The 26805-nt window shown below is 35.7% G+C and overlaps 5 protein-coding genes across 5 annotated transcripts; 2 read left to right on the top strand and 3 right to left on the bottom strand.

Annotated features, from left to right (window-relative positions):
* The first annotated feature begins 2088 nt into the window (after positions 1–2088).
* LOC126265826 (titin-like) lies at positions 2089–3993 on the top strand. The gene is made up of 2 exons (XM_049968653.1): positions 2089–2147; positions 2208–3993. Exons 1-2 carry the CDS (start codon positions 2103–2105, stop codon positions 3927–3929), a joined length of 1767 nt encoding a protein of 588 aa, XP_049824610.1. The 5' UTR covers positions 2089–2102; the 3' UTR covers positions 3930–3993.
* Positions 3994–4060: 67 nt separating this feature from the next.
* Positions 4061–6460, bottom strand: LOC109597886 (uncharacterized). The gene is made up of 3 exons (XM_049969133.1): positions 6302–6460; positions 5762–6238; positions 4061–4589 (listed from the first exon to the last, which is right to left on the bottom strand). The coding sequence occupies exons 1-3, from the start codon at positions 6341–6343 to the stop codon at positions 4122–4124; spliced, it is 987 nt and encodes a 328-aa protein (XP_049825090.1). The 5' UTR covers positions 6344–6460; the 3' UTR covers positions 4061–4121.
* Positions 6461–10874: 4414 nt separating this feature from the next.
* LOC109597900 (uncharacterized) lies at positions 10875–11831 on the top strand. Its single transcript, XM_020013686.2, has 2 exons — positions 10875–11457; positions 11514–11831. The coding sequence occupies exons 1-2, from the start codon at positions 11345–11347 to the stop codon at positions 11752–11754; spliced, it is 354 nt and encodes a 117-aa protein (XP_019869245.1). The 5' UTR covers positions 10875–11344; the 3' UTR covers positions 11755–11831.
* Positions 11832–12105: 274 nt separating this feature from the next.
* On the bottom strand, positions 12106–21414 carry LOC109597896 (glucose dehydrogenase [FAD, quinone]). Its single transcript, XM_020013681.2, has 6 exons — positions 21366–21414; positions 13730–14399; positions 13410–13673; positions 12799–13353; positions 12558–12745; positions 12106–12501 (listed from the first exon to the last, which is right to left on the bottom strand). The coding sequence occupies exons 2-6, from the start codon at positions 14397–14399 to the stop codon at positions 12313–12315; spliced, it is 1866 nt and encodes a 621-aa protein (XP_019869240.2). The 5' UTR covers positions 21366–21414; the 3' UTR covers positions 12106–12312.
* A 94-nt stretch (positions 21415–21508) lies between these two features.
* Positions 21509–25414, bottom strand: LOC109597893 (microprocessor complex subunit DGCR8). The gene is made up of 7 exons (XM_020013679.2): positions 24992–25414; positions 24731–24918; positions 23369–23687; positions 23150–23314; positions 22895–23097; positions 22590–22847; positions 21509–22531 (listed from the first exon to the last, which is right to left on the bottom strand). Exons 1-7 carry the CDS (start codon positions 25254–25256, stop codon positions 22244–22246), a joined length of 1686 nt encoding a protein of 561 aa, XP_019869238.1. The 5' UTR covers positions 25257–25414; the 3' UTR covers positions 21509–22243.
* Between the last annotated feature and the right edge of the window lie 1391 nt (positions 25415–26805).

The following is a 26805-nucleotide window of genomic DNA, read 5'->3' as shown; positions in this document are numbered from 1 at the left end:
GCGCTTATGTGAACAGCGAAAATTTTCGCGAGGCCAAGCCTCAAAAGGCAAGGAAAAAGAGGTACATCCTTAAGGTGGTGGACGAGAAGGAGGTGCACGAGTTCTTGAAGGAAAAGCTGGGTAACATCATGGACGATAAACCAAAAAAGCCTGCCAAGAAGAAGAAAAAGATCGATGAAACTGAAGTCCTGGAATCGATCTTGAAAAAGAGTCACAAGAGCAAGGACCCAATTGTGGGCAACAAAAAGATGAAAGTCGAAAAGCTTAAGCCTAAAATTATAATCGACAACAACGGTATACCTTTCATGGAAATGAACGGGGTTAAGAGACCAATGGTGTTCAAACGGAAGGTGAAGCCTGAGGACGAGGAAGAGGTAGTGGGCAAACCCCAAGAGGAACTAAGCGAAGAAACGGAAAAAACCGGCGACAAACTTTCGGACTTAATTGAACTGGCCAGGGACAAAGTGGAGAACGGTGAACCGGTGATGAAATCGAAGCACACAGAAATGCCCGTCAACACGTTGAAGGAGCGCATCACTCAACTGTTGGCGGAGGTCGACAGTCTGGTGAACATGGACTTCGGAAAATATTCAGACATCCACGACGACCTGTTGCAATGCCAAATCATCAAGACTTCGATCGTGGAGGACTGGAAGAAAATCCTCATGGAGAGAAAAATCAACGACATTGCCCTCAAGCTCAACATCCTGGATAAAATCAAGCAGCTACAAGAAATCAAGGAGGATTGCGTTAAAAAAATCTCCTGCATCATCGGTGAAGAGAACAGATTCATGACTAAGACTCTGATCATCATTATGATTCGTCTGCAGAAGATGCAGTGTTTGATCAGCAGGATTGTTGACGACTTTTCGCACAGGATGAAGCTGGGACGTGAGTTCGACGTGCAAAAAGAAATACAACTTGTGGACATGCTCGATAGCATCAATCTAGTTTACGGTATGACCAGGAACGACAACTTGATGTCCATAAAAAAATCCCGAGACACCGAGCTGCAGGAGAATATGAACCTTCTGGAGAACTTGAGGAAGCTGATGCACATGAGGGACATCGATTTGATAACGGAGGAGGCCGCGGTGATTTGGGAGATGAAGAACATTGAGAAGCTGCAAAAGGACACAATGGAAGAAATGAAGAACAGGATCGATTCCAATTTGAGGATCAAGAAGGAGCTCAAGATCATTTTCGACTTGGAGAAGCAGTGGGATCAATGCAACACTCAACAGAAGAGCTTGTTGAAGAAGATAAGTGGGAAAATAGTGGGCAAAAACGAGAAGCAAACTTGGTTGGACAAATTTTGGGTGAAGAAGAAACCATGATTTGACCTTTGTGTTGTAATTTTGATTTGGGAAATTTGTTGTTTTCTTCGGGCAGACCTTCTCCACTTGGGAAACCGCCCTGAAGAAGAAGTAATGGAAAAATTAAAAATTTGTGGAAAGAAATGCATCTACGTGTTTTCTAATTGTTTTCTGAGTTGCAGGTAGATCCATTTTTTTAGCAAGTAGACAAAATACAACAAATTTTTAATTCTTTCCATTTTGAAATTATTAAAACTTGTTTTTTTAATCAAACCTTGTTTTGTTTTAGGTTGTAAATGAAGGACGAGAATGGAAAAATGTTTTGAAAACTTGTTGTATTTTGCACAATCATTATAAAAATTGTAACACAACAATATTGTTAATAAATTGTCATCAACAAATATAATTTTTGTGTTTTCATTCAGAGATCAAAAATTGTCCTTACCTAGAAAATTGAGTAAAATTGAATCAAGTTTAGAATTATAACTTAATATTTCTTCATAAATATTATTTTTGTTAAGTCTAGGACTTAAAACCACATTTTTGTTAACCAATTTACTAATTGGAAGGAAGAATTGTAATAGTTATAAAAATACTCTAACAGATTTTTGTTTCACAATAATGAGTAATTGTTAAAAAAGCTCGATGACTTCTCATTCAATGTCAGTTAACAATAACATCAACAACTATTCGACTTTTCTACGTGCCGTTTCTAGGTTAACATTTCCTATATAGATCAGCTTGACTTACATAACAAGTTAGTTAACATTTTTTCACTGTGCAAAAATGTTATACTACATAGTTCTAGTGTTTCTAGTCACAGTTGCTTCGGTAAGTTAATCATCAATTACTTCCATAGGAAGAACTCTAATAACCTTGTTCTTTTTAAAGGGTGAAGAAGCACCAGAATGCAACCTGAGATCCGTCTTTAAAACACCAGAAGAAATTAGGAAAACCCACTATGATAAATTGGAAATAATTGAAAAGAACTGTAGAGATCCAATCGAACAAGGAATACCAATCCAGGAGGAATTAAAAGATGTTCCCAAGACTTTTGCTAATGCACAAGTCTCACTGAAAATTGGAGACCAGAAAAATATGTTCTACCATCCTTACCCAGCACCTTATTACTGCGGGTATCCTCCGTATGTTCCTCCTAATTACTTCTACTACCCTCCACCACCTCCACCACCAGTTGGATTCCCTTATTTGTTCAAGGATTCACAAGAAAAACCCAAAGAAACTGTGGTAGAAAAGGAAACCATTACGGTGGTGAAAAACGTTCCAGTTGCCTCTCCAACAGTACTGCCTCAAGTTGTGATCACCACCAAGGATATTAAAGAGGAAATTGAGCTGAAGAAAGATCCGTCCATCATGAATGACAAGGACGGAGCTATCGTTGAAGTTGTCGAGACTACTGTTGTACTCGACGATAACAACTCAGTTCCAGAAATTGCACTCCTACCACTTACAGGAACACAGAAAGCGCAAGAGATTCCGATCATCACCGAATTGCCAGCACCAGAACTCCAACCACTTACAGGAACACAGAAAGCGCAAGAGATTCCGATCATCACCGAATTGCCAGCGCCAGAACTCCTACCCCTTCAATCTGTGCCTCAAGTACGAGAAATAGTCGTCGACATACCACAACCCAAAGTTGCACCAGAAATTCCAATCATAACCGAATTACCACAGCCAGAACTTGCTGGACTTCCAGAGAAGGTCCAAGAAGAAATTAAGCTTCTTCCACTAAGTCCAGAAGCAGAAATCGTAGAACCTTACCCAGTTCCGGGACTTCCCGAACTGCTCCCAGTGGTACAAGAATCCGCTCAAAAGAAGGAAGAACTGAATGAAATACCCATTACCAAAATCACCAACTCATTGCACCCCGAAGTGTTCCCGGAGGTTGTTTTAAATTTGGATGAGCTCAAGAGCTCAACCCCGAAAGTTGCAGAAGTACCTTCGGCTGCAAAGAACATCAGCGAGGATTTGAAACATTCGTTGGCCTTGGTGATCTGCTCCAGCTGCAATTCGGAGCCCAAACTGGTCGTTACCTACCCCGTCGTCCACTTCTCCAACGCTTCCAAAGAAGCTGAAAGCATCAAAGTGGAAGGATGCGGCTGCGCCAAGATCCAGGACGAAGATAGGTTGTACAGGTACAACGGAGAAGTGGAATTTTGTCCTTGCGCCTCCTGCTCCAAGTACCGCGGACGTGGTTTCGTTAAGGACTTGGACGATCTGTTGATGTACGTTCCTCCAGCACCGCTCATCATCGAACCACCGAGGATTATGTACCAGGAAGCTTCGTCTTCTTATGGACGAAGTGTCTATGAGGACCCGAGAAGGATTGTAGTCTGTACCAAACCTAAGACGTATTCTTATGTCTTCGCCGACTCCAACAAGCCAGAGATTGTCAAGGAGGCCTTCCAACCTCCAGCAACCATTCAGATTGTTTCCAAACCTAGGTGCGAACGCTACGAGGTCATTCCTAGGTACAACATTGTGCCCAGGTTCGATATTAATCCTTCACAGGTCGATGATGTTGTCAGTATTAAAAAGCCTGAGTGCCAAGCTTGTTCCAAATACACTAAAGAGTTAAACGATTATTAAGTTTAGGTTTTTTAGTTGTTTTTTGTTTTATATTTTGTTTTAAATATAATAAATTTAAACTGAATCTCTGCGTATTATTATTTGCGTTTCTTGGAGTTATATTAAGGGCATTTCAAGAAAGTCACCAGAGAGAAAAAGCAGAAGTTTTATTAATTTAAAAATTACATAATAATTATAGTTAAGTCAGATGGTTCATTTCAAGTCAGCCTGGAGTTTTTTCGCGAAGTCGATGATGGAGTCGAGGATTTCCTTGCCTTTGGCCTTGGCTTCGGGTTCCATGTTCTTCAGCGACTGCTCCACTTCGCTGACGGCCTTCTTGATGCCCTTCTCCAAGTCCTCCTTCACTTGCTTCACCTTGGCGATGTTCTGGTCGTTGATTTGGCTCTTGAAGCTGTTGGTGACGTCGGTCAACAGTTTCTGGGCTTCTTGGATGCTGGCCTTGGCTTCGGGGCTGTTCAGTCTCTTGTTAAGCTCGGTGGCGGCCTTTTGTACGTTGGTGGTGAGGATGGAGGCTTGTTCGTTGACGGTGTTGGCGATTTTCTTGGTGTCGACGTTCTTGTTCAGGGAGACGGTCAGCTTGTCGATGGAGTCCTTGGCATTGTTAGCCAGTTGGTCGATGTCGATTTCGTTGGGACCCGACTTAGGCTTGGCCTCCACAGCCTGAACACAACCACAAATTGCAGAAGGATAAACCAAAAAGCAAAAGTACTTACGGCTAAGATGGCGAGGACGACGACTGCAACGGTCTTGTACATTTTGTTTAGATGATGCACTCACAACTGAATAATGCAATGTAGGGATTTCACACCGCTTTTATACCCGATTTCGGGTTCGGACTATTTATCTCGTGTTACGTAGGGTTGTTATCTTAGTCGCATGTTTATTTTTTATATCTCGGCATGCACATAAAACTTTGTTTTTAATTTTTGCGGTGGTTCAGTTGTTTGTGGGTTCCAGTTTGTGTTTTTTAGGTCAGTAATTGTTTAAAAAAATGAAATTCGGTGAATTGTTTTAGTTTTTGCACTATTGTTAAGGTCAGCAAATGTTAATTATATTTATATCCAGTCGAAAGTTCATTGAGATTTGCTTGTTTTGTAATTACTTCAAAATATTCCTTAATTATCAAAGATGAGTAAGTAGTAAGAGTAAGTGTAGAAGGATTTTTGAATGGATTTGCTTCAATTGATCTTACAAAATAATGGGGATGACTGAAGAATTAATTTACAATTAAGTTAGATACAAATTTAATCTTCATTACTTTTGCTGGAAACTTCTAGAACTTTTAGTGCATTCCAAAAAGCTAATTCATCGTAAGTGGTTGAAGAAAACTTCTTCTTTATACTATACTACTTCTTTTATACTATGGGAGATAACTTAAGACCTTTTCATTAACCCTAGAGGTACACAATAACAAGTTGTTAAGAAAAGTAGAAGAAAATCTGTTTATCAATAGATTTAGTTTGTTTTTATTTGCTTTAGATATTGTAAATGATGATGATTAATGTTGTTTTGATGTAATTATAGAAAATTATCACATTTTAAAATAGTATTATCACATTTTTAAAGAATGAAGAAATTAATTTGACACACATGGTCGAAGTAACTTGTTTTGTAAAACACATGGCCAATAAAAACAATTATAAATAAAAAGAAGATAACAAAAATAAGCAAGAAGATAAGTTGATCAAGAAGACTCTCTCTTTGATTTTGTTTAAACAATTTGATGAAAGTCTTTTTGGGGCCTGCCATTTTGAATAAAACACATGCATACTAAAAATAGTGGTTGTATTAATTTAATAATTACATAATAGTAATAAAAATCAGGTTTCTTATTTCTGGTTCAATTGGTTTTGGAGGTTTTTGGTGAAGTCGAGGATGGAGTCGAGGATTTCCTTGCCCTTGGCTTTGGCTTCTGGTTCCAAGTTCTTCAAAGACTTTTGTACTTCAGCGACGGCGTCCTTGATGCCCTTTTCCAAATCCTCTTTGACTTGCTTGGCCTTGGCGACGTTCTCGTCGTTGATTTGACTCTTGAAGGTGTTGGTGGCGTCGGTCAACAGTTTCTGGGCCTGTTGGATGCCGGCCTTGGCTTCGGCGCTGTTGAGTTTCTTGTTCAGTTCTGCGGCGGCCTTTTGGACGTTGGTGGTGAGGATGGCGGTTTGTTCGTTGACGGTGTTGGCGATTTTTTTGGTGTCGACGTTCTTGTTCAATGAGGCGGCCAACTTGTCGATGGAGTCCTTGGCGCTGTTAGCCAATTGGTCGAGGTTGATTTCGGGGGCGGCGGCTCCCTGTTTTGGCCTGGCCTCGACGGCCTGAACAAAAAGAAAACAATAACTTTAGCAAAGACGAAACAATCAAACAAATCGTATACTTACGGCGAAGATGGCGAGGGCGAGGATTGCAAGAGTCTTGTACATTTTGTCTTGATGGTGCAGGACTGAATGATGCACTGTAGGGATTTCGGACCGCTTTTATATCCGATTTCGGGTTCGGATGATTTATCTCGTGTTACGTAGGGTTGTTATCTCGGTCGCATGTTGCTTTTTTTCTACTCGTGGATATGAAACTTTGTATTTAATTTTTGCTGTGGTTCAGTTGTTTGCGGGTTTTAGCTTGTGGTTTGTAGGTCAGTAATTGGCTATAAAAAATGAAGCTAAAAATGGGTGAATTATTTTAGTTTTGAACTGTTCTTAAGGTCAGCAAATATTAATTATATTCATATGCCATGTGGAAAGTTCATTGGGATTGATTGTAAATTTGCTTGTTCTGTAATTAATTTATGTAATTTAATATTATTGTATAAGTAAATATTTTTCATATTTAACAAATTCACATTAAATATGCTCATACATATTATAATTAAACATTTTAATTAAAACAATTTATTTTATACTCATTTCAAAAAAAGATTCTATATATATATATATATATATATATATATATATATATATATATATATATATATATATATATATATATATATATATATATATATATATTAATATCATTATTAATAATATAATTAATACTACAGAACTGTGATAAATAAATATATAGATAAAATTGTATAATTCTTCTTTTTATAAATTCTGATTTTTAATCACGTTAATTAATTTCCTCTCGTTGTGTACAAATTTATTTTATCACTTCTCTTTAAGTTAACAATTTTATCTCTTTTTGTTAAAAACAAAATTAAAAATATATAGATATAATAATAAATGTTATAAATGTTAAAATAAAATTTAATTTATTGTTTTATTATATTTATTTCTCTTTCTTTATCCCATAATTATTATTTTTTATCCAAATTTGGAAAATAAATTATCTTTAAGTTTGAACAATTAAAAAATTCATTTTGTTATTTTATTTCAAATTTTAAAAACTATTTTAATTTGAATATTGAATATTAATTAATATGCTTTATTAATATTTTATATTAATTATTCTATAATATTTATAATTATTAATTTTGCCATATTTAAACTTATCTTGAAACTTGTTAAATGAAAAAAGCTTTATTTAAATTTAATTTTTTTGTATAAAAATTTTTATTTTAATCTCAAATAATTTAAACAAAGTAACCCTTATAAATTATCTTAATTCAAATGTGACAAATTATGTTTTTGAAAGATTTATTTCTCTTATTTACTAAATTTTTAATTATTAATTTAATTTGTCAAAGCTTTGAATTAATTTCCTCCATTAAATTAAATAATTTAATTTTTTTAAATTAATTAATATATTTAATCTTTAAAATCTTACTTTGAATTTATATTTTTTGAATTTTTTAATTAATATTTTAAAATTGTTTAAAGATGTAAATTTATTTTTTTAGTTTAATTTCGATAAAATTTTGCAACAAAATCTTTAAAAAATTGTTGTAATTAAATGTTTTATAACATTTTTTTTTGTTTTTAAATTTATAAAAATCTTACTTTAAACTTTGATACTTTTTTAATTTTTTAATAAATATTTTAAAATTGTTAAATGTTGTGAACTTATTTTTTTTTATTTTCAATAAATTTTGTAACATAAAATTGTTATAATTAAAATATTTATAACATTTATTTTTCTTATATTTAATTTAAAAAAATTACTTTGAATTTTGATATTTTTTGAATTTTTTAATAAATGTTTTAAAATAGTTCAAAAAATTGTTTTAATTAAAATTATTTAACATTTATTTCTCTTGTTTTTAATTTTATTTAAATTAATTTATTTTATAAACCTCATTTTATATTCTGATTTTAAAAAGCATTTTATAATAAATTATATCTTTTAAAAATTGTCCTAATTAAAATATATTAAATATTAATTAATCAATTTAAGTTTATTATATAAAATTAAATAATTTAATTCACATAAATTAATTAATTTTATATATTTTTAATTGTTGGAACTTAAATTTTAATTTTAAAAGGAAATTTTGAAAAATTTTACTCAGAACTTTGATATGAAACCACTTTCTTTTGTTGTCAAAACAGAAAATAAACTTGAATCAACTGTACCCTGTCGTTTTGAACATTTTCCACCTATCAAACATAAATAATTCATTTCGAACAAAGAAATCCCATCGTTTTTTTTCTTCAAACCAACTCAACCACCTCATAAAATCAGTATTCCACCCCGAAACTAGTTTTACCTTCTACCTGTTCACAAAACAAAAAAAATCCTTTGTTCAGCCACCACCTGTTCCTCACAGCAAAAAAAATACTACGCAGTTAAAGAAAATTTGTTGTTTTTGGGGAATATTTTTGGAAGTTTTCTGCCATTTAATCGGTGACCATTACAAAGGTCAAGGAATCAACATCTCCCACCGAATCCATTGGGGGTAACACAATGAATTTGTTTATTTTAACTCTAGACGATCGTCCTAATTTCTGGTACACAAAAACAACAATTATCATGTTTGTGATTTAAGAATGTTAATTTATTTGTTGTAGATAAACTTATTAATTATTGGTTTATTGATTAATAAATATTTGCCCCCTTTTGTGGGTTATTTTTATTGTGAGTCACACAATATTTTCTATTCGTCCCAGATTTGCCATGTTATCAACTTTTGGTTGTTACTAATTGTAAGATAATCTTTGTAAAAATTGCTTTTTTGATAAGAGGTCAAGGACCGTATTAAAAATAACCAATATTGCAGATTTTAATCAGACACAAAACGGATTTGTGTTTCAAAATATTTTGTGGGCATTTTTCTAGTTGATTCATCAACAAATTATTGGTTATTTAATTTGTTGATAAACTTGTTTTGATTTATGTAAAATGTTGATACGATTTAAAATAACAAAAAATATTTATAGTAACCTCAAGAAGGTATAAATTATTAGAAACCAACAGCAGAAGTTTTATTACAAACAGTGTCTTCACACAATCAACTTGTGCCACTTGTCAAAGCAAGAAGTAATAAAAAAATCCTTGTTTATAAGTGACAGTTAATGTTGTTCCAATTATGCACAACTTAACTTAAGTGGAACTAAATGAGCTAATTACATTCAATAATTTGAGCTAATTGGAGGCAATTATTGCAAGCAATTGGATTGAAATCCGGCCAACAAGGAAGTCACACTGTTTGTTTAATAATCGCTAAACACAAATAAAACTTAAACAATTCATTTCAAATAAATAACTTTTATTGTTGTATACAAAACATACAGGCTAAACGATAAATACACATTCGATTAATTAATTAAATCATCGATTATAATAATACTAGTAGCTTAATTCTTCTTTTGAAGATCTGAAACCACCTCTTGGGTCTTTGAGGAAACAACTTCACCGACATTTTTCAATGTGGCTGTGATGTTTTGGATCAGCTCGTTGTTCTGCAACATTAAACAAAAATTAGTTTAAAAAAGATAAAGGTTTTGGTGCTTCTTACTTGGATGTTCTTGGAGAAATCGTTCCATCCATTTTGGATCTGTGCCAAAACTTCGTCGACAGTTTGTCCGGCTGATTTTTGTTGTGGGGCCTCACGTTTTTCGATTGCCAAACCTTCAATCTGCCAGATGAAGGCCTACGAAAAACAAACGGGGTGTTATCACGAACAAAAAAAATATTTGGCAACTGTGTTAACTTACCAGAAACAAGATAAAGACGGTGACGAAAGCGAAATGGATTTTTCTAGCCATTGTATTGTTGAAGGACTGAATCAATCTGATGGTTTACTACGAACTTCCGACCTTTTATCTCGTCGTTTCATGACGATAACGGCAATCAAGCGCCGTAATACGAGGGACGTTTGTTAGATCACTTTACGAGGTGATTTCTGCGGGAAAACTCTTTGGAGCATCGAAATCTTTTCATTTTTTGACTTTGTCGTTGCAATCTGTTGGTCTTAAGCTTGCACACACTCCAACAATTCCAAATAAGTTTCCTTGGTTCCATTTTTAACCTTGTGGTTCCCATAAAATGGTCCCAGTTATCCAAATTTTTGATATTGTGGTTACAGTCCTTCAGTTTTGACCTTGAGAAGACCCTTTATCAATATTAACATGTCTTGGTTCCATTTTTTAATCTTGTAGCTTCTACAATTGTCATTAAAATAGTCCCAATTATTCAAATACTTGTAATCTTTTGACTGTGAACTTGAGAAAACTCTTCAAAGCTTCAAATTAGTTTGCTTACTTCTATTTTTGACCTCGTGGTTCCCACAACTTCCATTAAAATTGGACCAGTCGTCCAAATCCTTTGAACTTTTGTTATTGTGGTCGCAGTCCTTCAGTTTTGGGCTTGACAAAACCCTTCATCAACCTTAACATGTCTTGGTTCCACTTTTAACCTTGTAGCTTCTACAACTGCCATTAAAACAGAGTCAATTATTCAAATCCTTTAAATTTATGTCTTTTTGATTGTAATATTTTGATGTTGTACTTGAGAAAACTCTTCAACCATTTTGAAATTGCCTTGGTTCCATTGTGACTTCAATATTTCATCTAAAAATACATTTTAATCCCTTTGAATTCAATTTGTGGTTGATTTTCCACCGAACAAACAACCTCATATTAATTCGGTTAGGTCAATTTTTGATATCGTGGTTCTAACAACTGCCATTAAAAAAAAACTTCTAATCATACCCATTAATTCAATTAAATGAACTTATCCAATAACATGGAAATTGCATTTAGTCGTCCCGCGTCATTTCTTCAAGGCTTTTCTACCGGGTACGGCCACTAAACTTCTGAGTCTTTTTATGCTAATTAGCAGCTAGTTTCGTAGGCCCTGTACACAAAAAAATATTGTACCAAACGACCCATTGATTGTGGTGGCATGTTTGTTTGTTATATAAGTGTGCAAGGTTGAAAACATGCAACAAAAATTTACTTACGTTGCTAATATTGATTGTTTTTTGTTTGGACGTTTATAAGTATTTGAACAATTGGGTACCAGTGGTAGCTGGCAGTTTTACAATGATCCACAGGGTATTGTTAGCGGTTTTAGCTCTCCAGCTGATCGTTGGAGGGTTCTGTGCCCCAATCGAAACACTTGGTGAGGACGTCGACGAAGTACCAGAAGCTAGAAGGTAAAAAACTTAGTAATACAGTAATAATTAGTACTAACTTGATGTAATTGTTCCAGTCCGGACTTGTTCAACCTCTTTTTACCCACCGAGGACATTTTTAAGTTCGTGAGGAAGCTAATGGACACAGCTTCGCAGTCATCAAAAATCGCCTTAAGGAGGATTCAAAAGGATGCTGACAAGAGACAAAATTTCAGAAAGGAGGTGGAGGATTTGGTAGGAAAAGTGAGGGAATCCAAAATCCCTGTTCTGGATGATATGCCCAAACTCTTCAATGTCAAAACTGATCAGGAACAATAGAATTATGTTATAGTTTAAGGCTTCTACTTGTACATCACACTAGTTAAGGTTTTTTGATAATAAAACTGTTTGCTTAATTTTTGTTTTTTATTTTCAACACCGATAAATTGAAATGACTCAATACCTTTGCGAATTGTATCATTGATCTTCTAGGAACCCACTGCTAATGATGTTTGTAAATACTTAGATAGTGATCAGGATTTGATTTGATTTGACATTCCATTTTATCGTTCCAAGCAAACTTGAACCCTCGGTATAAAATAAACGACCTGATAAACACAATTGGCCCCGGATAATCTAAAGTTCAAACATTATCAATGCAAGAAAATTACTCAATGTCAATTTCTAATTAAAATTCAGACAGTTTCAATAAAAAAAATTAATTTTATTTACTTATACAATAAAATTTTACAAATAAATACTAGTAATACTTTACACCTTCTTAACAATAATATATTATATTACTTTTGAAGGATTGAGGCATTGAAATATACAATAAAAACACTCAAAATCCAAGTGTATTGATTTAAAATAAAATCGTAGTGCACTAAAATTCTTCTACCATGATCCCCATTGTCTGTTTACTCTGTTGGTGTAGAAGAAGCCGCCTTGAGGTGTTATCCATCTGGACTTTATTATGTCACTTCCTTTCTCAGCCACCATTATTATTGGAGCGTTGGTGTTCCCTGACGTCACTTTAGGGATGATGCTTCCGTCAATTACTCTCAACCTGTCAATGCCATAAACCTGGAAAACATAAAAAAATGTCACCAAAAAACGTTGGACAATTCTAGAATGGGTACCTGAAGAAGAGGATTGACAACAGCCAAAGGATCAGAAGGAGGCCCCATCTTGCAGCTTCCGACCTGGTGGTTCTCCGGACCAGTTTGCATCTTGGCAGCACATTCCCAATAAGCATCAGTTCCGAATGTTAGTGACTCACAACCTTGCACGTGCGTTGTGTCCAATTGGAACCCATACCTCTTCAAAGCTGCAAACATAACTGTTATCTTCTGAAACCTGAAGTCTTATCACAGTTATTACCCTTGGTGTTAGCCAACTCGATGGCGAACTTGATACCCTCCACCATGACCTTAACATCGTCAGGGTGCGTGTAATAATTGGCATAAATCAAGGGATGGCTCAGAGGGTTGTTGTCCTTCAGCTTAATCTCGCCCCTGCTCTTCGGGTGTAGCACCGCCGGTATGATTTGTATGGACCTTGTGTTGTTGTCAACCTTTTCACCAACCTGTCCAGTTCTGGCGCAGTTCGCCAAGAAGCCTCCGAAGAAGTACTGGACATCCGGTTGCTCCTGGCTTGGATTTTCGTTGTACTTGGTATTAATAAAGCCTGTGACTTCCGAAATGCCGGTACCACTCATCAGTCCATCTCTGAACAAGAGGTATTCCATGGCGGTGGCCCAGTTTAATGGTGCACTGTTGGTATCGTTAATGTTGAAGTTTATGAAGAAGGCCACGTGGTTTTGGAGGTTTTTACCAACACCTGGTAAGTCATGGACAACTGGCACGTTAACGTTTTGTAGATCTTCCCTGGGACCAACTCCAGACAGCAACAAAATTTGTGGTGAGTTGACTGTGCCTAAAATAGAAACAATTTTGATTTACTGAATGTGTAAGAACAGCAACGGTTGGTACCTCCTGATAGTATTACTTCTTTGCTTGCATAAATGACTTGTTTTAAACCACTATTGAGTACTTCAACTCCGTAAGCTTGTTTAGTGGTGGTATTAATCAAAACTCTTGTAACTGTAGCATTCATTAATATGTGAAGGTTTCTTCGATTCTTAAAAGGTCTCAAGAATGCTCTTGCAGTACTTAACCTTGATCCGTTCACGTTTGTTGTCTGAGCTATTTGGAAACCTGTATGGTAGGCTCCGTTTAAGTCTCTCGTTGGATAACCTGTTAAAAGACAACGCAGTTAGAAAGTTAATGTGGGGGAGTTGTAACAGAAGTACCAAGTTCTTCAGCCCCCTTCAAGATTGCTCTGGATAGTGGCGGGTGGTATGGGAACTGTGACACTGTCAGAAGACCTCCAGTGCTGTGGTAACCCCTGTCCATCTTATCCATTTGTTTGTTGTCCTCGCTCTTCAAGAAGTACGGCAACACCTCATTGTAACTCCAACCTTCGTTGCCTTCGGCAGCCCAATCATCAAAGTCCTTCCTAGCTCCCCGGATGTACATCATGCCGTTCATCACAGACGTACCACCCAGGACCTTACCCCTGGGCCAGTAGCACCGCCTATCCGTCTCCCCCAAACAAGCCTCCTTCTCCGGCTCCGTCATGTAAGCCCAATCGATGTCCGACCCGATGAAATTCAAAAACATGGACGGCACCTGCGTACCGGTAGGCTCGTCCATGCCAGCTTCCACCAGCAGTACCTTCCAGTCGGGTATCTCAGACAAACGGCTGGCCACCACAGACCCAGCACTTCCTCCTCCAACCACAATAAAGTCGTACTCGGGCAGGATGGGAGTGCTATGGTCGGGGCGACCGCACGGGTCCTCGAGGTCGCACTGGGAGCGGAGGAAGACCTCGAGGAGGCCCATGAAGAGCATGAACTGGGCGCCGCCGCAGGTGGACGCGAGCGTCGGTCCCGGTTGGGTAACCGGACAGTTACAAGGCATCTAAGTGAAAGATTCATTATGGTTAAAGTCTTAAAACAACTCAGGATGTAGGAAGTACTGTGATTAATGGATTAAATTGGTTTTGGGGTAAATGGTGATATTAATTGGTGGGTTTTAAGGTCACATTCATTATGTTACCATTAGACTAATTTATGGTTCACCATTTCTAGAGCAATAAGATAAAAAATTATTTTGAAGCATAACAAAAGATATCCATTATATTGTAGTGGTACTAATTGATATATTACCATTTAAAAACACATAAATTATGATTTGGAAAGAGAAACCAGATAAAGGAACTGTTCAAAAGGTAACAAAGACATTTAAGAATGAAAATTGATGGACTTCAAGGATAAGTATAAAAGTCGTACCATTAACATGTATAAATAATAAAAGGATTTTAAATATCAAATGTGATTGATTGCAAAAACGTTAAACTGGATTATTAGTACAACCAGATTAATTGATGGATTATTGACAGTAGAAATTATTAATAATACTAATATTTGAAAATAAAAAGTAGGTACTAACTGAGGAGTTACAAAATTCAAAGAGGTGTAATTATGTATTACAAAATGTACACCAAATATATTACCATATTAACCTAAAAACTACAACTAATTAATAATTTGCATGAACCAAAATTAAAAAGTACCATTAATCAAGTACTCTTGAAGTTCGTGCTGCCATTCTAAAATTTTATCAAATTCAATCCAAATACATTGAAATAACCAAAACATCCACCATATATGGTGGTACCAGTGTGTAATAAACCATCGTTTCACGCCTCTAAACCAAAAAGGTACTACTCATTCATTATTGCCGCACCAACCAACATTAAGTAGTCCTTTAATAGACACGTGAGAACCAAATAAATCGATCGGATTCCAGTTTAAATTGGCAGCAATGATCAGGAGAGCGTAAAGGTCAAGTTCAGAGCGAACAGTACTGCCCACGCAAGTAAACAAATGTGCACGCCAAGCGTTTTCGATACCTCTTTCAAATGCTTTTACGCAACCGGAGTTGATTTGAGGATATTGGCCTCGAATTTCGATGAAAGTACCAAGACGAAATGCCACCAAATGCGGTACCGTCGATCCAATTAAAACGTTAAATACCATTTTCGCAGGATTCGCCAAGTTTTCGGTTAGATAATGGGACCATATGGTGGGTTTCTTAATTTTTGAATGGAAACGATGTCGTGCCCGTATCTTCATCTGTTGCCGCAACAATAGTACTGGATGTAATTGGTTTGTTCCTAGGCGTCTTTTATCTTCGGTTATTGTTCTTAATATCTTGATGTTGCCAAGAAAGTGTGTGCGGCGTTTTTATGGGAATTTTCGACATTGACACGGTACCTATTTTTAGCAGTACTCTTACTTTTTTATTAAAGTGCCATGGGTGTAAAATGCAACCGTTGACATTGAAATGATTTATTAGACCAAGATAAGATAATTGTTACATTATATCAAATACGGAACTAAACCACCAGCAAGATATTGTTGAAGGTTAATGTTTAATCCGGTCTAAGAAGATTTTTACCATTGCAGAAGAACTAGAAGGTCGCATTCTCTTATATCTTTGTCTGGCTTTTTTGTTTCATCGTTTGTTTCAGTAATAAAACAATAAAAAGACTTTACAACGTAACGCTTCGTAATTTATTCAGCGTTTGTTGCTTCAAGCCTCAATCTTTAGAAAATTAGATGCAGTTTTTAGTGTGACATAACGAAACCTAATCAATAAAACGTTTACCAAGTCGCATTTTTTTTCTACTTCAGGTGAAATTGTTAGAGTTGAGTAAACCCGTCCAATTTGTAAATTTTCTCGTGACCAGCGTATCGAAACCGGACCCGACCTTTTGACCACCGGTTTCTAAATCAGGCGCAAAAAACCGTGCCGAAATTGAGCAACCCGATCGGAATTTCAGGCATGTTCGATCCGCAGATCATGCCACACGACCATCAATTAACTTTGATAAATAATTTGCATGATAGTGAGCGTAGTGAGATCAGTATCGTAGAATAATTCCGTTACGAACTCATTAAATACTGTTATGATACTGAGGCGAAAAAAAATCTCGTGTGTTATTTGATCATTTGTAAGATAATCGATCGAGTTTTAACGTGAGTTATATAAATTGTAGCCGAGTACGGTTTCTGAACCTCAACAATCACTGGAATTGGAAAAAATCATTGGCGTAATGTATATTGCTTGAATCCAATTGGAGATAATTGAAAACTATACACGGATTTGAATTCGTTGACCTCAATAACCCATAAAACGATAAGTAACAAGATATGTTTATTAGCAAGTCGTACTTTCAACCCCTTGAGTCAAATCAACCCCTTTAACTGTTTCGCGATACAATTAAAATTAGTTGTGGCTTCTCAAATATAATCCAAGGAGCTTTCTATATTGTAAAACTTGAACCTATTGCTATCATAAAAATGATTATTATAATCAATGTTTTGGCAACTAAGGTGGAGATAACTGAAAATTGAACCCAAATTTAGATATTTTGACCTCGATAACCTATAAAACGATATGTAACACCATATATTTACTACGAAGTTGCATTTTGAACCCATTTAAAACATCAACCCCCTCAACGGTCTGATGCGTACACAATTGGAGTTAGCCATGGCTTGTCGCATATCGTTTAAGGGGTTTTCGAGGTCGCCGCGCCCAAATCCGTGGTCAGTTTCACCAAATAATCAACTCGTCGATCAAAACCACGTTGTTTATTTCTTTTACGTGTATAAAACACGTTCAGACGTTGCGAAAGAGAAAATTGGTTTCCCGTAATTAATATCGTCGCGTTTTGTGTGACAGCGGAGGTCGTAATTTAGGAAAATCATAGCCGAAATGTACGTTGCGCAAACCGGCTTAAATTAATTTCTGCGGTCTGGATCATTGTCGGTCCACAAACCAGTTCAAGGTTGGATTATTCATAATTAAATCGGATTAAGGTAATAGACAGATTTTTTTTTTCGTATTTATTATTTGGTTGGAATGTTTCATTTTTCGTGTCTAATTGCCGAGCGTTAAAAGAAAGTGGATCTCGTCTAACGTAACAACTAGAGTGGATAATGATGATGGTCGATTGTGGGTTATTGTTCTCCTAAATTTTCGGTGACGTAATTTAGAAAATATTCCGCAGTTTTTCCTATAATAAACTCGACGATATGAAATTCGATTTAATTACTGGGTTTTACGGTGGAATTGAACTTTATGATTTGCGCAACCAGCTTGAGGCCATTTTAATGTCAATTAAAAAATCGCAAATGCACGTTCGATTATTAAGTGCATTATGTTTTAATTGTGGGAGCAGGAAAAAAGCGTGTTACGCTTGCAGGAAATTGCGTTACAAGGGAAGGTCTGTAATTATGTCACCTGTTGTTTTATTTACACTAACTACATGTTTTATGATACGAAATTTATTTACTCACTGGGCCATAACTATAACAACTTCATTGTCATTATCCCATCTTACATTCCCATGGTGAAGTCAAATTAAGGCCAGCCTGGACGAAAAGGGACTTACTAAAACTAGTTCAATGAGTATAAGATGAAGGTTAGAGGATGGGGGTTTGTTTGTCTGCAGACCTTCAGAAAATCCTGCTTTCTACTAAGAATGTGAAGGTCTGACTTCCATTTGCTCAGGATCAGGTTCACAGGTAAACAGAACAGTGAGAACAGAAGTAGTTATTAGTGATGAATCTTACTGTCTTACTCAGACAAGATTAAACAAAAAGTTTGTTGTGAAACACTGTGGTGACTCAATTGTAGTATGGGGATGCTTGTCTGCTTCTAGAGTGGCCCTCTTTATCGTACAGAAGGACACATGGACTCATTTAAGTGGAAGAATATATAAAACAACAATTTGCTTCCATATATTGATACATCCAAGATGAAAGAAACACTGAGGTGGCTCAATTATGGTATGGAGATACTTTCTGCTTCTAGAGTGGGGCTCTTCATCAGTCAGAAGTTCACATGGACTGATTTATGTGAAGGAATATATAAAACAGCAACTTGCTGCCATATATTGATGTACCCAATGTGAAAGACATACTGTGGTGGCACAATTATGGTATAGGGATACTTGTCTGTTTCTAGAGTGGCCCTCTTTATCGTACAGAAGGACACATGGACTCATTTATGTGGAAGAATACATAAAACAACAATTTGCTTCCATGTATTAATATTCCCAAGGTGAAAGAAAGACTGAGGTGGCTCAATTATGGTATGGAGATGCTTATTTGCTTCTAGAGTGGGTCTCTTTATCAGTCAGAAGGTCACATGGACTGATTTATGTGGAGGAATATATAGAACAGCAACTTGCTGCCATATATTGATGCACCCAATGTGAAAGACATACTGTGGAGGCTCAATTATTGGGTGGAAGGTGAAAGAAAGACTGAGATGGCTCAATTATAGTATGGGGATGCTTATCTGCTTCTAGAGTGGGCCTCTTCATCGGCCAGAAACTCACATGGACTGATTTATGTGGAAGAATATATAAAACAACAATTTGCTTCCATATGTTGATGTACTCAAGGTGAAGGAAACACTGAGGTGGCTCAATTATGGTATGGAGATGCTTATCTGCTTCTATAGTGGGCCTCTAGCTCAACCCAGAAAGAAAATAGTTGTCCCAATGATTCAGTACAAAAGAACATCAATAAATTAATCAATAATAATTGTTTTAACACTTCACACTAAATAAAGTAGTTATAGTCGTAATTAATAACATTTAAAACATATGTCGTAGGTAGAGGTGAAGCTGTTTGTCCAGGACAAAGCACAAACCAGTTTCATGTCTTAATTCAAACGGTGTGACGCAAGAGTTAATGTTTTTACAAAACTGGTAGTGTCCAACGTCAACAATTAAATAGTTGCACTTTCATTAATAGTCTGTAAAACTGAAAACCGGACCAATAAAAATTGCACTGGAATAATGCGTGCGGGTTTTTTGACCTTTTTTTTTCTGTCTCCGTAACCCAACGCACCAGACGAATAGTAAACAAAACTAGTTCAGCAAAATTATATAACCGAAACAGGTGTGTTAATACCATTCAATAAGCGACAGTCACTTGCAACCTGCACAACATTATTTCGTTACAATTTAATGTTTCACAAACCTGTCACACCCTCCACCTCCCAATGAAACATTAACGAGCGGGCGTCCCGAAGAAAAAATTTACGCGGGGAATCCAATAAAATAAGGAATTGTGTTAATGAAACGTAATAATAAATAAATTGACGTAAGCGAAAAATAAGTGCATTCGTGTTTAGCCAAGCGGTTCAACGTATACTTGACCTTAACTTCTGAATATGTTAATTTAGTTTGTTGATAATTAACCGGTTTTAATTAACGCCTGCTTTTTTTAGTGGCTTTTGTTCCGCACCTTAAAATTATACAGCAAAGAAGATCAAATTAGATCAACGTAGCAGAACAGAACTGCTCAAGGGGAAAGAATTTCTGCTTATGTTAATTTGGTCCAAAAGGATTTTTATGAATTTAAACGTTTAACAATAAAATGTGACTCACTTAATGATATACGCAGATAAATGTTATGTACGTTTAATTATGTAAAGTTAATGCAATATTCGAAATTTAGCCTACTTTTTATTCATGGGAAAAACGAAGCAGTCAATCACTTTTCAATTCTTAAAATTATCTCGACTTATGCGAATTGATTAAAGTGTAACGGTAATTTATAATTGCGGCATTCATTATTAAACAGTTTCCCTCCTTAATAAATTAAACATGCATGCATGTTTTAATTGTTGCAAAAAAAAACCCATGCATTATTAAAAGTAATTTCGTCACAAAATTCCCGATTTTCTCTCGCGCCAGCCTCCGCAACAATGGCCCCATTATAATCAATTTTTTCAATCCAGTTATATCACACCCGCCATCCTAATTGCCTGCGAGAAAAGATTCTAAAGAAACGGCGGCGTCTGGTTTTCGAATAAAATAATCTCGACTCGAAATCTTACGCAACCGCAAATTTCTACAATCCGCAACAATGTGCTACACTGAAAACCGAATCGATTTCCTGCGGTGGTGCCCATTGTTTCTGTTTACTTTCCTCTGGTCGCCGCATTAAATGTCCGAATTTCAGGATGCGCACCGAACGATAAAAAAATAGATAAAACAGAAAAATGTGGAACGTGTCCACGTCACAATGGATGCTGAACACTTTCACTGAGGCAGATGAGCTTATGTGTAACAGTAAGGTCAATTTTGCCATGGGTACATTCGTTTTTGCACCTTCACATCTGGTATTTAAATAATGACCAGGTTATTCGCATTTTAATTTGTCGGATTTTATCGATAAACTGAAAATTTTCATGAATTATTAATCAAAATTGTATAATTTACATCAAAAACCTCTTAAATTTCTTAAATTCCATCTAATTTTATGTAAAAATGTGCATTTTGCAACAAAAAGCAACGTACATTTTATATATTTCATAATTCTAATTAAAGTTACACATAATAATTTATTTTTTCAACGCAACGAATTCAAATTTAGCCTAACAATTACTTTGTTTTAAGATGACAAAATAACAAAACTTAGGAATTGTGTTGTCAGTCTTCTTAATGTTTATTTTGTATTACACAACGGTATTTTAAATATTTGTTTATCATCTGAAACAATCATCATATTTTAATTTTGTTTCTATTTTTGGCGTTTACGATTATTTTATTCAAAAAACTAGTTTTCGCTTAAATATTTGTATATGTTCAACAAAAAATTTTATTGTTTACAGAAAGAATTATCTATAAAATTATTCAGACAATTTGTAAATTTTTCAGCAATTTCATAACAGATCAATTAAATAAATTTAAAATAATTTCAACGACAGATTTCAGAGATAATGTTTATAAATACTGAAAGATAGTTGGCTGTTAACAGGTAAAACCCTTAAAATCAAATCAATTTTTTAACGTACCGTCACCCTAAAAATTCGTTAATCCGCTTTATTAACAGAACACGAATTTGCACAACTTTCACCTCTGACCAACGCACGAGAACTGAAAGACTTGGTACCATCTAACTGGCACCACTCTTGGAGTGGGGAATTAAAACCCAGGACACAAATTAATATTTAATTACATAAACAATTCATAATAATAAATTAATCGAATTGATATATTATAGGTGTGCCTATAAATTAAAATACAAATTTACGCACTGACAACTGAAAGAATTGGTACCATTTAAGTGGATTGGAGAATTGAAATAAAGGACAAAATTAATAGTTAGTAATATGAGTACATAATAATATATTACTACAATCAAATTATTATAGGTGTGCCTATAAATTATATTAAAAATCCACGTTTACGACAATGGACTTGGTACCATCTAACTACACAGTGGAATTAATACAAAGGACAAAATTAATAGTAACATAAATGATAAATTAAACTAATCAAGCTATTATAAATGCTATTATAGGTGTGCCTATAACTGTAAATTTACATTTACAACTGAAAGATTTAGGACTATCTGACTGACAAAAGACAAAATTTATATTTAGTATCATAATAGTTCATAATAATAAATTAATAAAATCAATTAATTACTAGCGTACTCAAAGACTTAGTACAAGCCAAATGGAGTGTAAAATAAAAAGTAAAGGACAAATTTAATATTTAGTGGCATAAGAAGTTCATAATAATTAAGTAATTGAAACAATTTGTTATAGGTGTGCCTATAACTGAAAGACATAGTATCTGTAGTGCTAGACAAAGTTAATAATTACTAACAAAAAAAGTTGACAATAACAAATTATAGGTTTAAAATCATTATAGGGGTGCCTATAAATTACAGATCAACGTTTTTCAAATTGGACGATGACAATTTTGGGACGCTGTCAGCTTCGGTGGGCATAAAAACACCGATGGGTTGTCGGGCGTTCCTCTTTTCCGACACCTTCGACAGCTCCAGCTTCAGCTTGTCCAAAATGGCGAAATTGGGGGAGTTAACTGCCGCCCTACTTTGCAACAACGTGATTTCCTGCTCCTCTATTTTCTTCTCCTTGAAACTCTTCACCGACCTGTTGCCGTAGAGCCTGAGCAACGACCCCCAAGAGGTGATGTGTGGGTGCAACAACTGTAAAAGCAACCACAAAGATTAATATTACTAATTACAATTAAGTTAAGGCGTATACTTGTAGAATTGCTTGTGAAGCCCGCTGTTTCCCCTCTCGTTTGTTCTTGCACACAACGGTGGCGGTGTGCTTGCCCACGGTCATCGTGAACTCGTTCCCCTGGTGCTTCAGCGTGTTGCCCTGATAGTTGATCTTCAAGTCGGCCAGTCCGAAGTTCCTCTGTAGACACGTCAGCAGTATGTCGTGCGGACTGGGCTCCGTCGTCTTGGCACAGAACTCGGCGACGCGAGGATCCTCCACGCGGATCTCGTCAAAGAACTTGATTACGCTTGCAGGTGACTGGACTTGAATTCGTCTTTACTTACGGATAGATCTTGCTCTTGGTCGCGCTTCGCCACCGCCCCCATCTTGCTGTCCGCCTCGATCTTGCTCTTCATCTGCGGTATCAGGATCTCGAGGGTGGCGCGTGCCGCCTCCGACTTCGCCTGTTTCTTGCTGGTGCCGAAGCCCACGCCGTACTGCATGTCTTTGATCGACACCGTCGCCTGGTAGGGCGTGGCGGCGTTCTCTGCAAGAATCACCAAGGGTTAAACCAAACCAAGCTTCACTCAGTTACTGACCTAGCTCGGTGAATTTGTAGGTGGGCTGCTTCTTTAACGCGTGCTGCACATACTCGTGTAATATGCACACGTACGACTTGCCGTTCGGGTTCATTATCCACTCCTTACGCATGTTGGGGCACTCGCCCGTTCCCTCTTTGATCGGGAACGTTATCAGTTTGGTACCTGCAACCACCCACTTGATTAAACCTTAAAACACTTTTGGTACTCCAACAGTACCGTCAGGAAGCGTCGGTCTTTCCCACTGTTTGGCGTTCTTCTTCTTTTTCGAAAACTCCCTGCGATCAGACCACGATTTGAACCGTACCACCTGTATCGTTTTAAATTTGAACAGTTTCTCGCAGTACTCGCGTATCTGTTCCGGTTTCAGGTTGTGTTTTTCGATGTTTTCCTGCACCGTTTCTATGCGGGCGTTCGGTATGTCTTGATTGTTCGTTTCCGGTTTGTCTTTCGGAGGTTCCTCCTCTTGGCGTTCCTCTTTTTCCAACGCTTTACGATAGTTTAAACAAGGAATGGAGCTTAAGGGTACTTCGTGTTTCTATAATTTAAAAATTGATGGGAGAAAGTTGCGGAATGAGGCAGTGTGGTGTGGATTATTTAGTTTTGGTTTTGGTTGGTTTGTTCGTTTAATTCACATCTGAAAATTCATTTAAATCAATTTGCGTGGAGAAACTGTTTAAACCATAAGAACCAACTGAAATGTGGTGGTTTACTTCGTCGATTTGTTGTCGTTGAGCTATAAAACTCTTGATTTGCGTTAATTGGATACAATAAATTTTAAAAAATCCTTTTTTTTGGAATATAGAGTTGTTTCATTGATTAGAGGCACGCCTCAGCACCCCTAACATTGAAACAATAGCCCGACCTTAAAGCGCATGCGCGAATGTTGGAATCGAATTGAGATGTTCAATTTACTGTACTTATAAAATGAATTTGTGTGAAGAGACACATTTAAAAATGCCTTTAGAGAACTTACACACAAAATATTCATTGATTTTCAATATATTCAATATAATTAATCCATAAAATAAATTAAATATTTAAATACGCATCTGGTGGTTGATGAATATTTAATTAATAAGTCATGAATATTCATTATTTCAAGATTAATTTAACATATAATTTATTAGGTGTTAAAAATTATTTTAATTAAACATAATAATGTATTTAAATCATTTTTTTTTAATGTTGTGTAAACTGGGTTGCATAATTAAATCTAAAAGTAACCGAAAAGTCCATTACTGTAGTTAATTCGAAATTATTTTGTTATTGATGTTGTTTTTTATGTTACACTTGATGAAATATTAAATAAATAAGACATAGTTTAATTAAATGTTTATGATAATTTTTATTTAATTAATGTTGATTATTCATAGGCAAAGTATTTGGTATGTTTGTAAACTATGTTGCATAAACAAATGGCGAAATAACCTAAAACCTCCCAACAATGAACGGCTATTTTTTCGCAACAAATAGTGTTTTAAACGTTCCCGATGCTATTACACACGACTCACGTTTATAATAAACACATTAGGAGCTCAAGGAGAATGAATATGATATTAGGAATCCAATGCAACTCACCCTGACAGACCCAGGCCCCAAAAAATACGGTTTGCTCAATGTACAAACCCTGGTCTGTTTGTGCAAGTACAGAGGCATACCGCTGTTATGGGTGGCCTGTATCCAACCCTCAGGCAACATTTCAAAGTGGTTCTTCCCCTTCTCGATGAGCACCACCTTATCTCTTTCTTCGTAAGGCTGAGGATCATCTAGAAAAAACAACTTGTGCACCTTGTAGAAAGTGCCCGAAGGACTCACTCAGATCATAATAACAGTCCATACCCAGTCCCGCATCGTCCGCCTTCCGTTTCTTCCTCTGGAACGCCTCCTCCAGCATCCGTTCGACCTCATCGTCCGGCACGTCCGAGTCGGAGGAGTAGTGCGACGACTGGTCGTCCTCGTTGAGCTCGTCCAGCACGTGAAACTTGCGTATGTCTTCGTTCTGACTCTGGGCGTGCATACTTTGCGACGAGCGTTCGCCGCTGTACGGACATTCTTCCGGTTTTTCCGTTTTCACGGTGACACCGCCGTCCGATGCGTTGGCCATATTTTCAAGGGATAAAACAACGAAATATTTCAATCTGTTTCGATATAAAATTGAAATATTTATTGAATGTAACCTTTGAAAACTTTTCGGCGACTGGACCGCAATTATAAATTACACAATTTAAAGGTGCGTGGCTTAATGTCACCGCAAACGCAACAATGAACCGACTAATCGATTCGTTTGGTAGGTTAGGATAAGGCGCACCACCATTATTAACTCTTAAACTAATATTTAAGTCGCTTGTAATTGTTTATTAACTATTAAAACGTGATAATTAGGCTCCTAAGCGATATTTATTTAAACAAATTTTCAAAATTTGTATATAACGGGCCGCCCTCTATCCGCCAGGGGCTTAAACTATATATGCTTAGTTACAGATGTTGCTTTTTGCGCAAACAAAAAAAATATATATACAAAAAATATTAATTTAATATTATAATTGAAATATAATGTGAAATTTATTTAATTCATATATTTTTTAAATTATTATTTATTTAACCAGTTTTCTATTTTTGGCTAAGAATTTTTTTGAAAATTTTTGCCGATTACTGTATAATTATTAAATAATAAAAAGGGCATAAATACTCAAAAATTTAGCTTGAAATAAAAAAAATAGAACTTACATTAAAGTGTGTTTATTTCTGTTTGTATCAAAATTTTCTTGATTTTTAAGCTTTAATTTAACATATACATAAGAATTGTGAAAAAAATTAGCTTACACTGAATAGATTATTTCTTTTTCTCTGATAATGTTCAATATCTTTAACCTTTTGAGTGCGTATAAACTTATAAAGATAAATATAGCAGTAAATAATAAAATCCATTTTTAGAAAAGGTAAATAAAATCAAAAACAACGCCACTTAAAAGACATTCTTTGGAACGTTTAATACCAATTAATTTTTGTAACAATAAATGTCAAAAGTGGGTTAATAAATGCGCCCCTTGTAGTTGTTTTTTAGGTAGTTGAAGTGGGTATAAAAATTTCTAGACCACCCCTGAAATGTCGAGAGTCATTAAGGAAACACTATGTCTTTCTGTTTGGACAAGTTGATTTATTGCCATTGAGAGAATATTTGGAGGAAGCGCACATGTTCCTTCCTATAGTATCAATTCTATGAGCAAAGATTTATCGATTTCTACTCAGTAACTGTAATTTAATAGTTGTTAATAAAATATTTAGAACTTCGTTTCATTTGCGATAAAATTCAGTCAAAGTAAACAAATAAAAATCAGTAAATTTTTGTTGGTCGTCGTCGTCTGTTGTTTGTCAACCTCTAAAACAGACACTAAACCGAATCTTGAACCTCTTCATTAATTTTACGACCACAACAAACAACGAACGCATCAAAATTCGAAATTTAACGATAAACGCACGATAAACCGCAGTTTTTGATTGTCTGATGTCTTCAAACGAAAACGGTTAAATTAAATGTACCGTCGCGAAACATTAAAACCCGTTTAAAATTAAACTTAACGTGGAACAACTTGTTGAACACGTGCTTGCATTCCTTACAAGAATCTGGTATTAAGAACCGATCGATCATTAGG

The sequence above is a fragment of the Aethina tumida genome, chromosome 6 (genome assembly GCF_024364675.1).
Source record: "Aethina tumida isolate Nest 87 chromosome 6, icAetTumi1.1, whole genome shotgun sequence".
NCBI lineage: Eukaryota > Metazoa > Arthropoda > Insecta > Coleoptera > Nitidulidae > Aethina > Aethina tumida.
The sequence above is the reverse complement of the archived record's forward strand: the minus strand, read 5'-3'. Positions and strand labels throughout refer to the sequence as shown.

Bases quoted from the DNA above. Each gene is read 5' to 3' on its own strand.
- LOC109597900 (XM_020013686.2), top strand. From the start codon at position 11,345: ATGATCCACAGGGTATTGTTAGCGGTTTTAGCTCTCCAGCTGATCGTT. The intron at 11,458-11,513 runs GTAAAAAACTTA...TAATTGTTCCAG, and splicing joins GAAGTACCAGAAGCTAGAAG to TCCGGACTTGTTCAACCTCT.
- LOC109597886 (XM_049969133.1), bottom strand. From the start codon at position 6,343: ATGTACAAGACTCTTGCAATCCTCGCCCTCGCCATCTTCGCC. The intron at 6,239-6,301 runs GTAAGTATACGA...CTTTTTGTTCAG, and splicing joins TCGCCCTCGCCATCTTCGCC to GCCGTCGAGGCCAGGCCAAA. The intron at 4,590-5,761 runs TAAGAAACCTGA...GGTTGTGTTCAG, and splicing joins AAAACCAATTGAACCAGAAA to GCTGTGGAGGCCAAGCCTAA.
- LOC126265826 (XM_049968653.1), top strand. From the start codon at position 2,103: ATGTTATACTACATAGTTCTAGTGTTTCTAGTCACAGTTGCTTCG. The intron at 2,148-2,207 runs GTAAGTTAATCA...TTCTTTTTAAAG, and splicing joins TTCTAGTCACAGTTGCTTCG to GGTGAAGAAGCACCAGAATG.
- LOC109597893 (XM_020013679.2), bottom strand. From the start codon at position 25,256: ATGGCCAACGCATCGGACGGCGGTGTCACCGTGAAAACGGAAAAACCG. The intron at 23,688-24,730 runs GTGAGTTGCATT...TTTAAATTATAG, and splicing joins TGGGGCCTGGGTCTGTCAGG to AAACACGAAGTACCCTTAAG. The intron at 23,098-23,149 runs GTCAGTAACTGA...TGATTCTTGCAG, and splicing joins CTACAAATTCACCGAGCTAG to AGAACGCCGCCACGCCCTAC.
- LOC109597896 (XM_020013681.2), bottom strand. From the start codon at position 14,399: ATGCCTTGTAACTGTCCGGTTACCCAACCGGGACCGACGCTCGCGTCC. The intron at 13,674-13,729 runs GTACTTCTGTTA...GTCTTTTAACAG, and splicing joins GAAGGGGGCTGAAGAACTTG to GTTATCCAACGAGAGACTTA. The intron at 12,502-12,557 runs GTACCCATTCTA...TATGTTTTCCAG, and splicing joins TTGTCAATCCTCTTCTTCAG to GTTTATGGCATTGACAGGTT.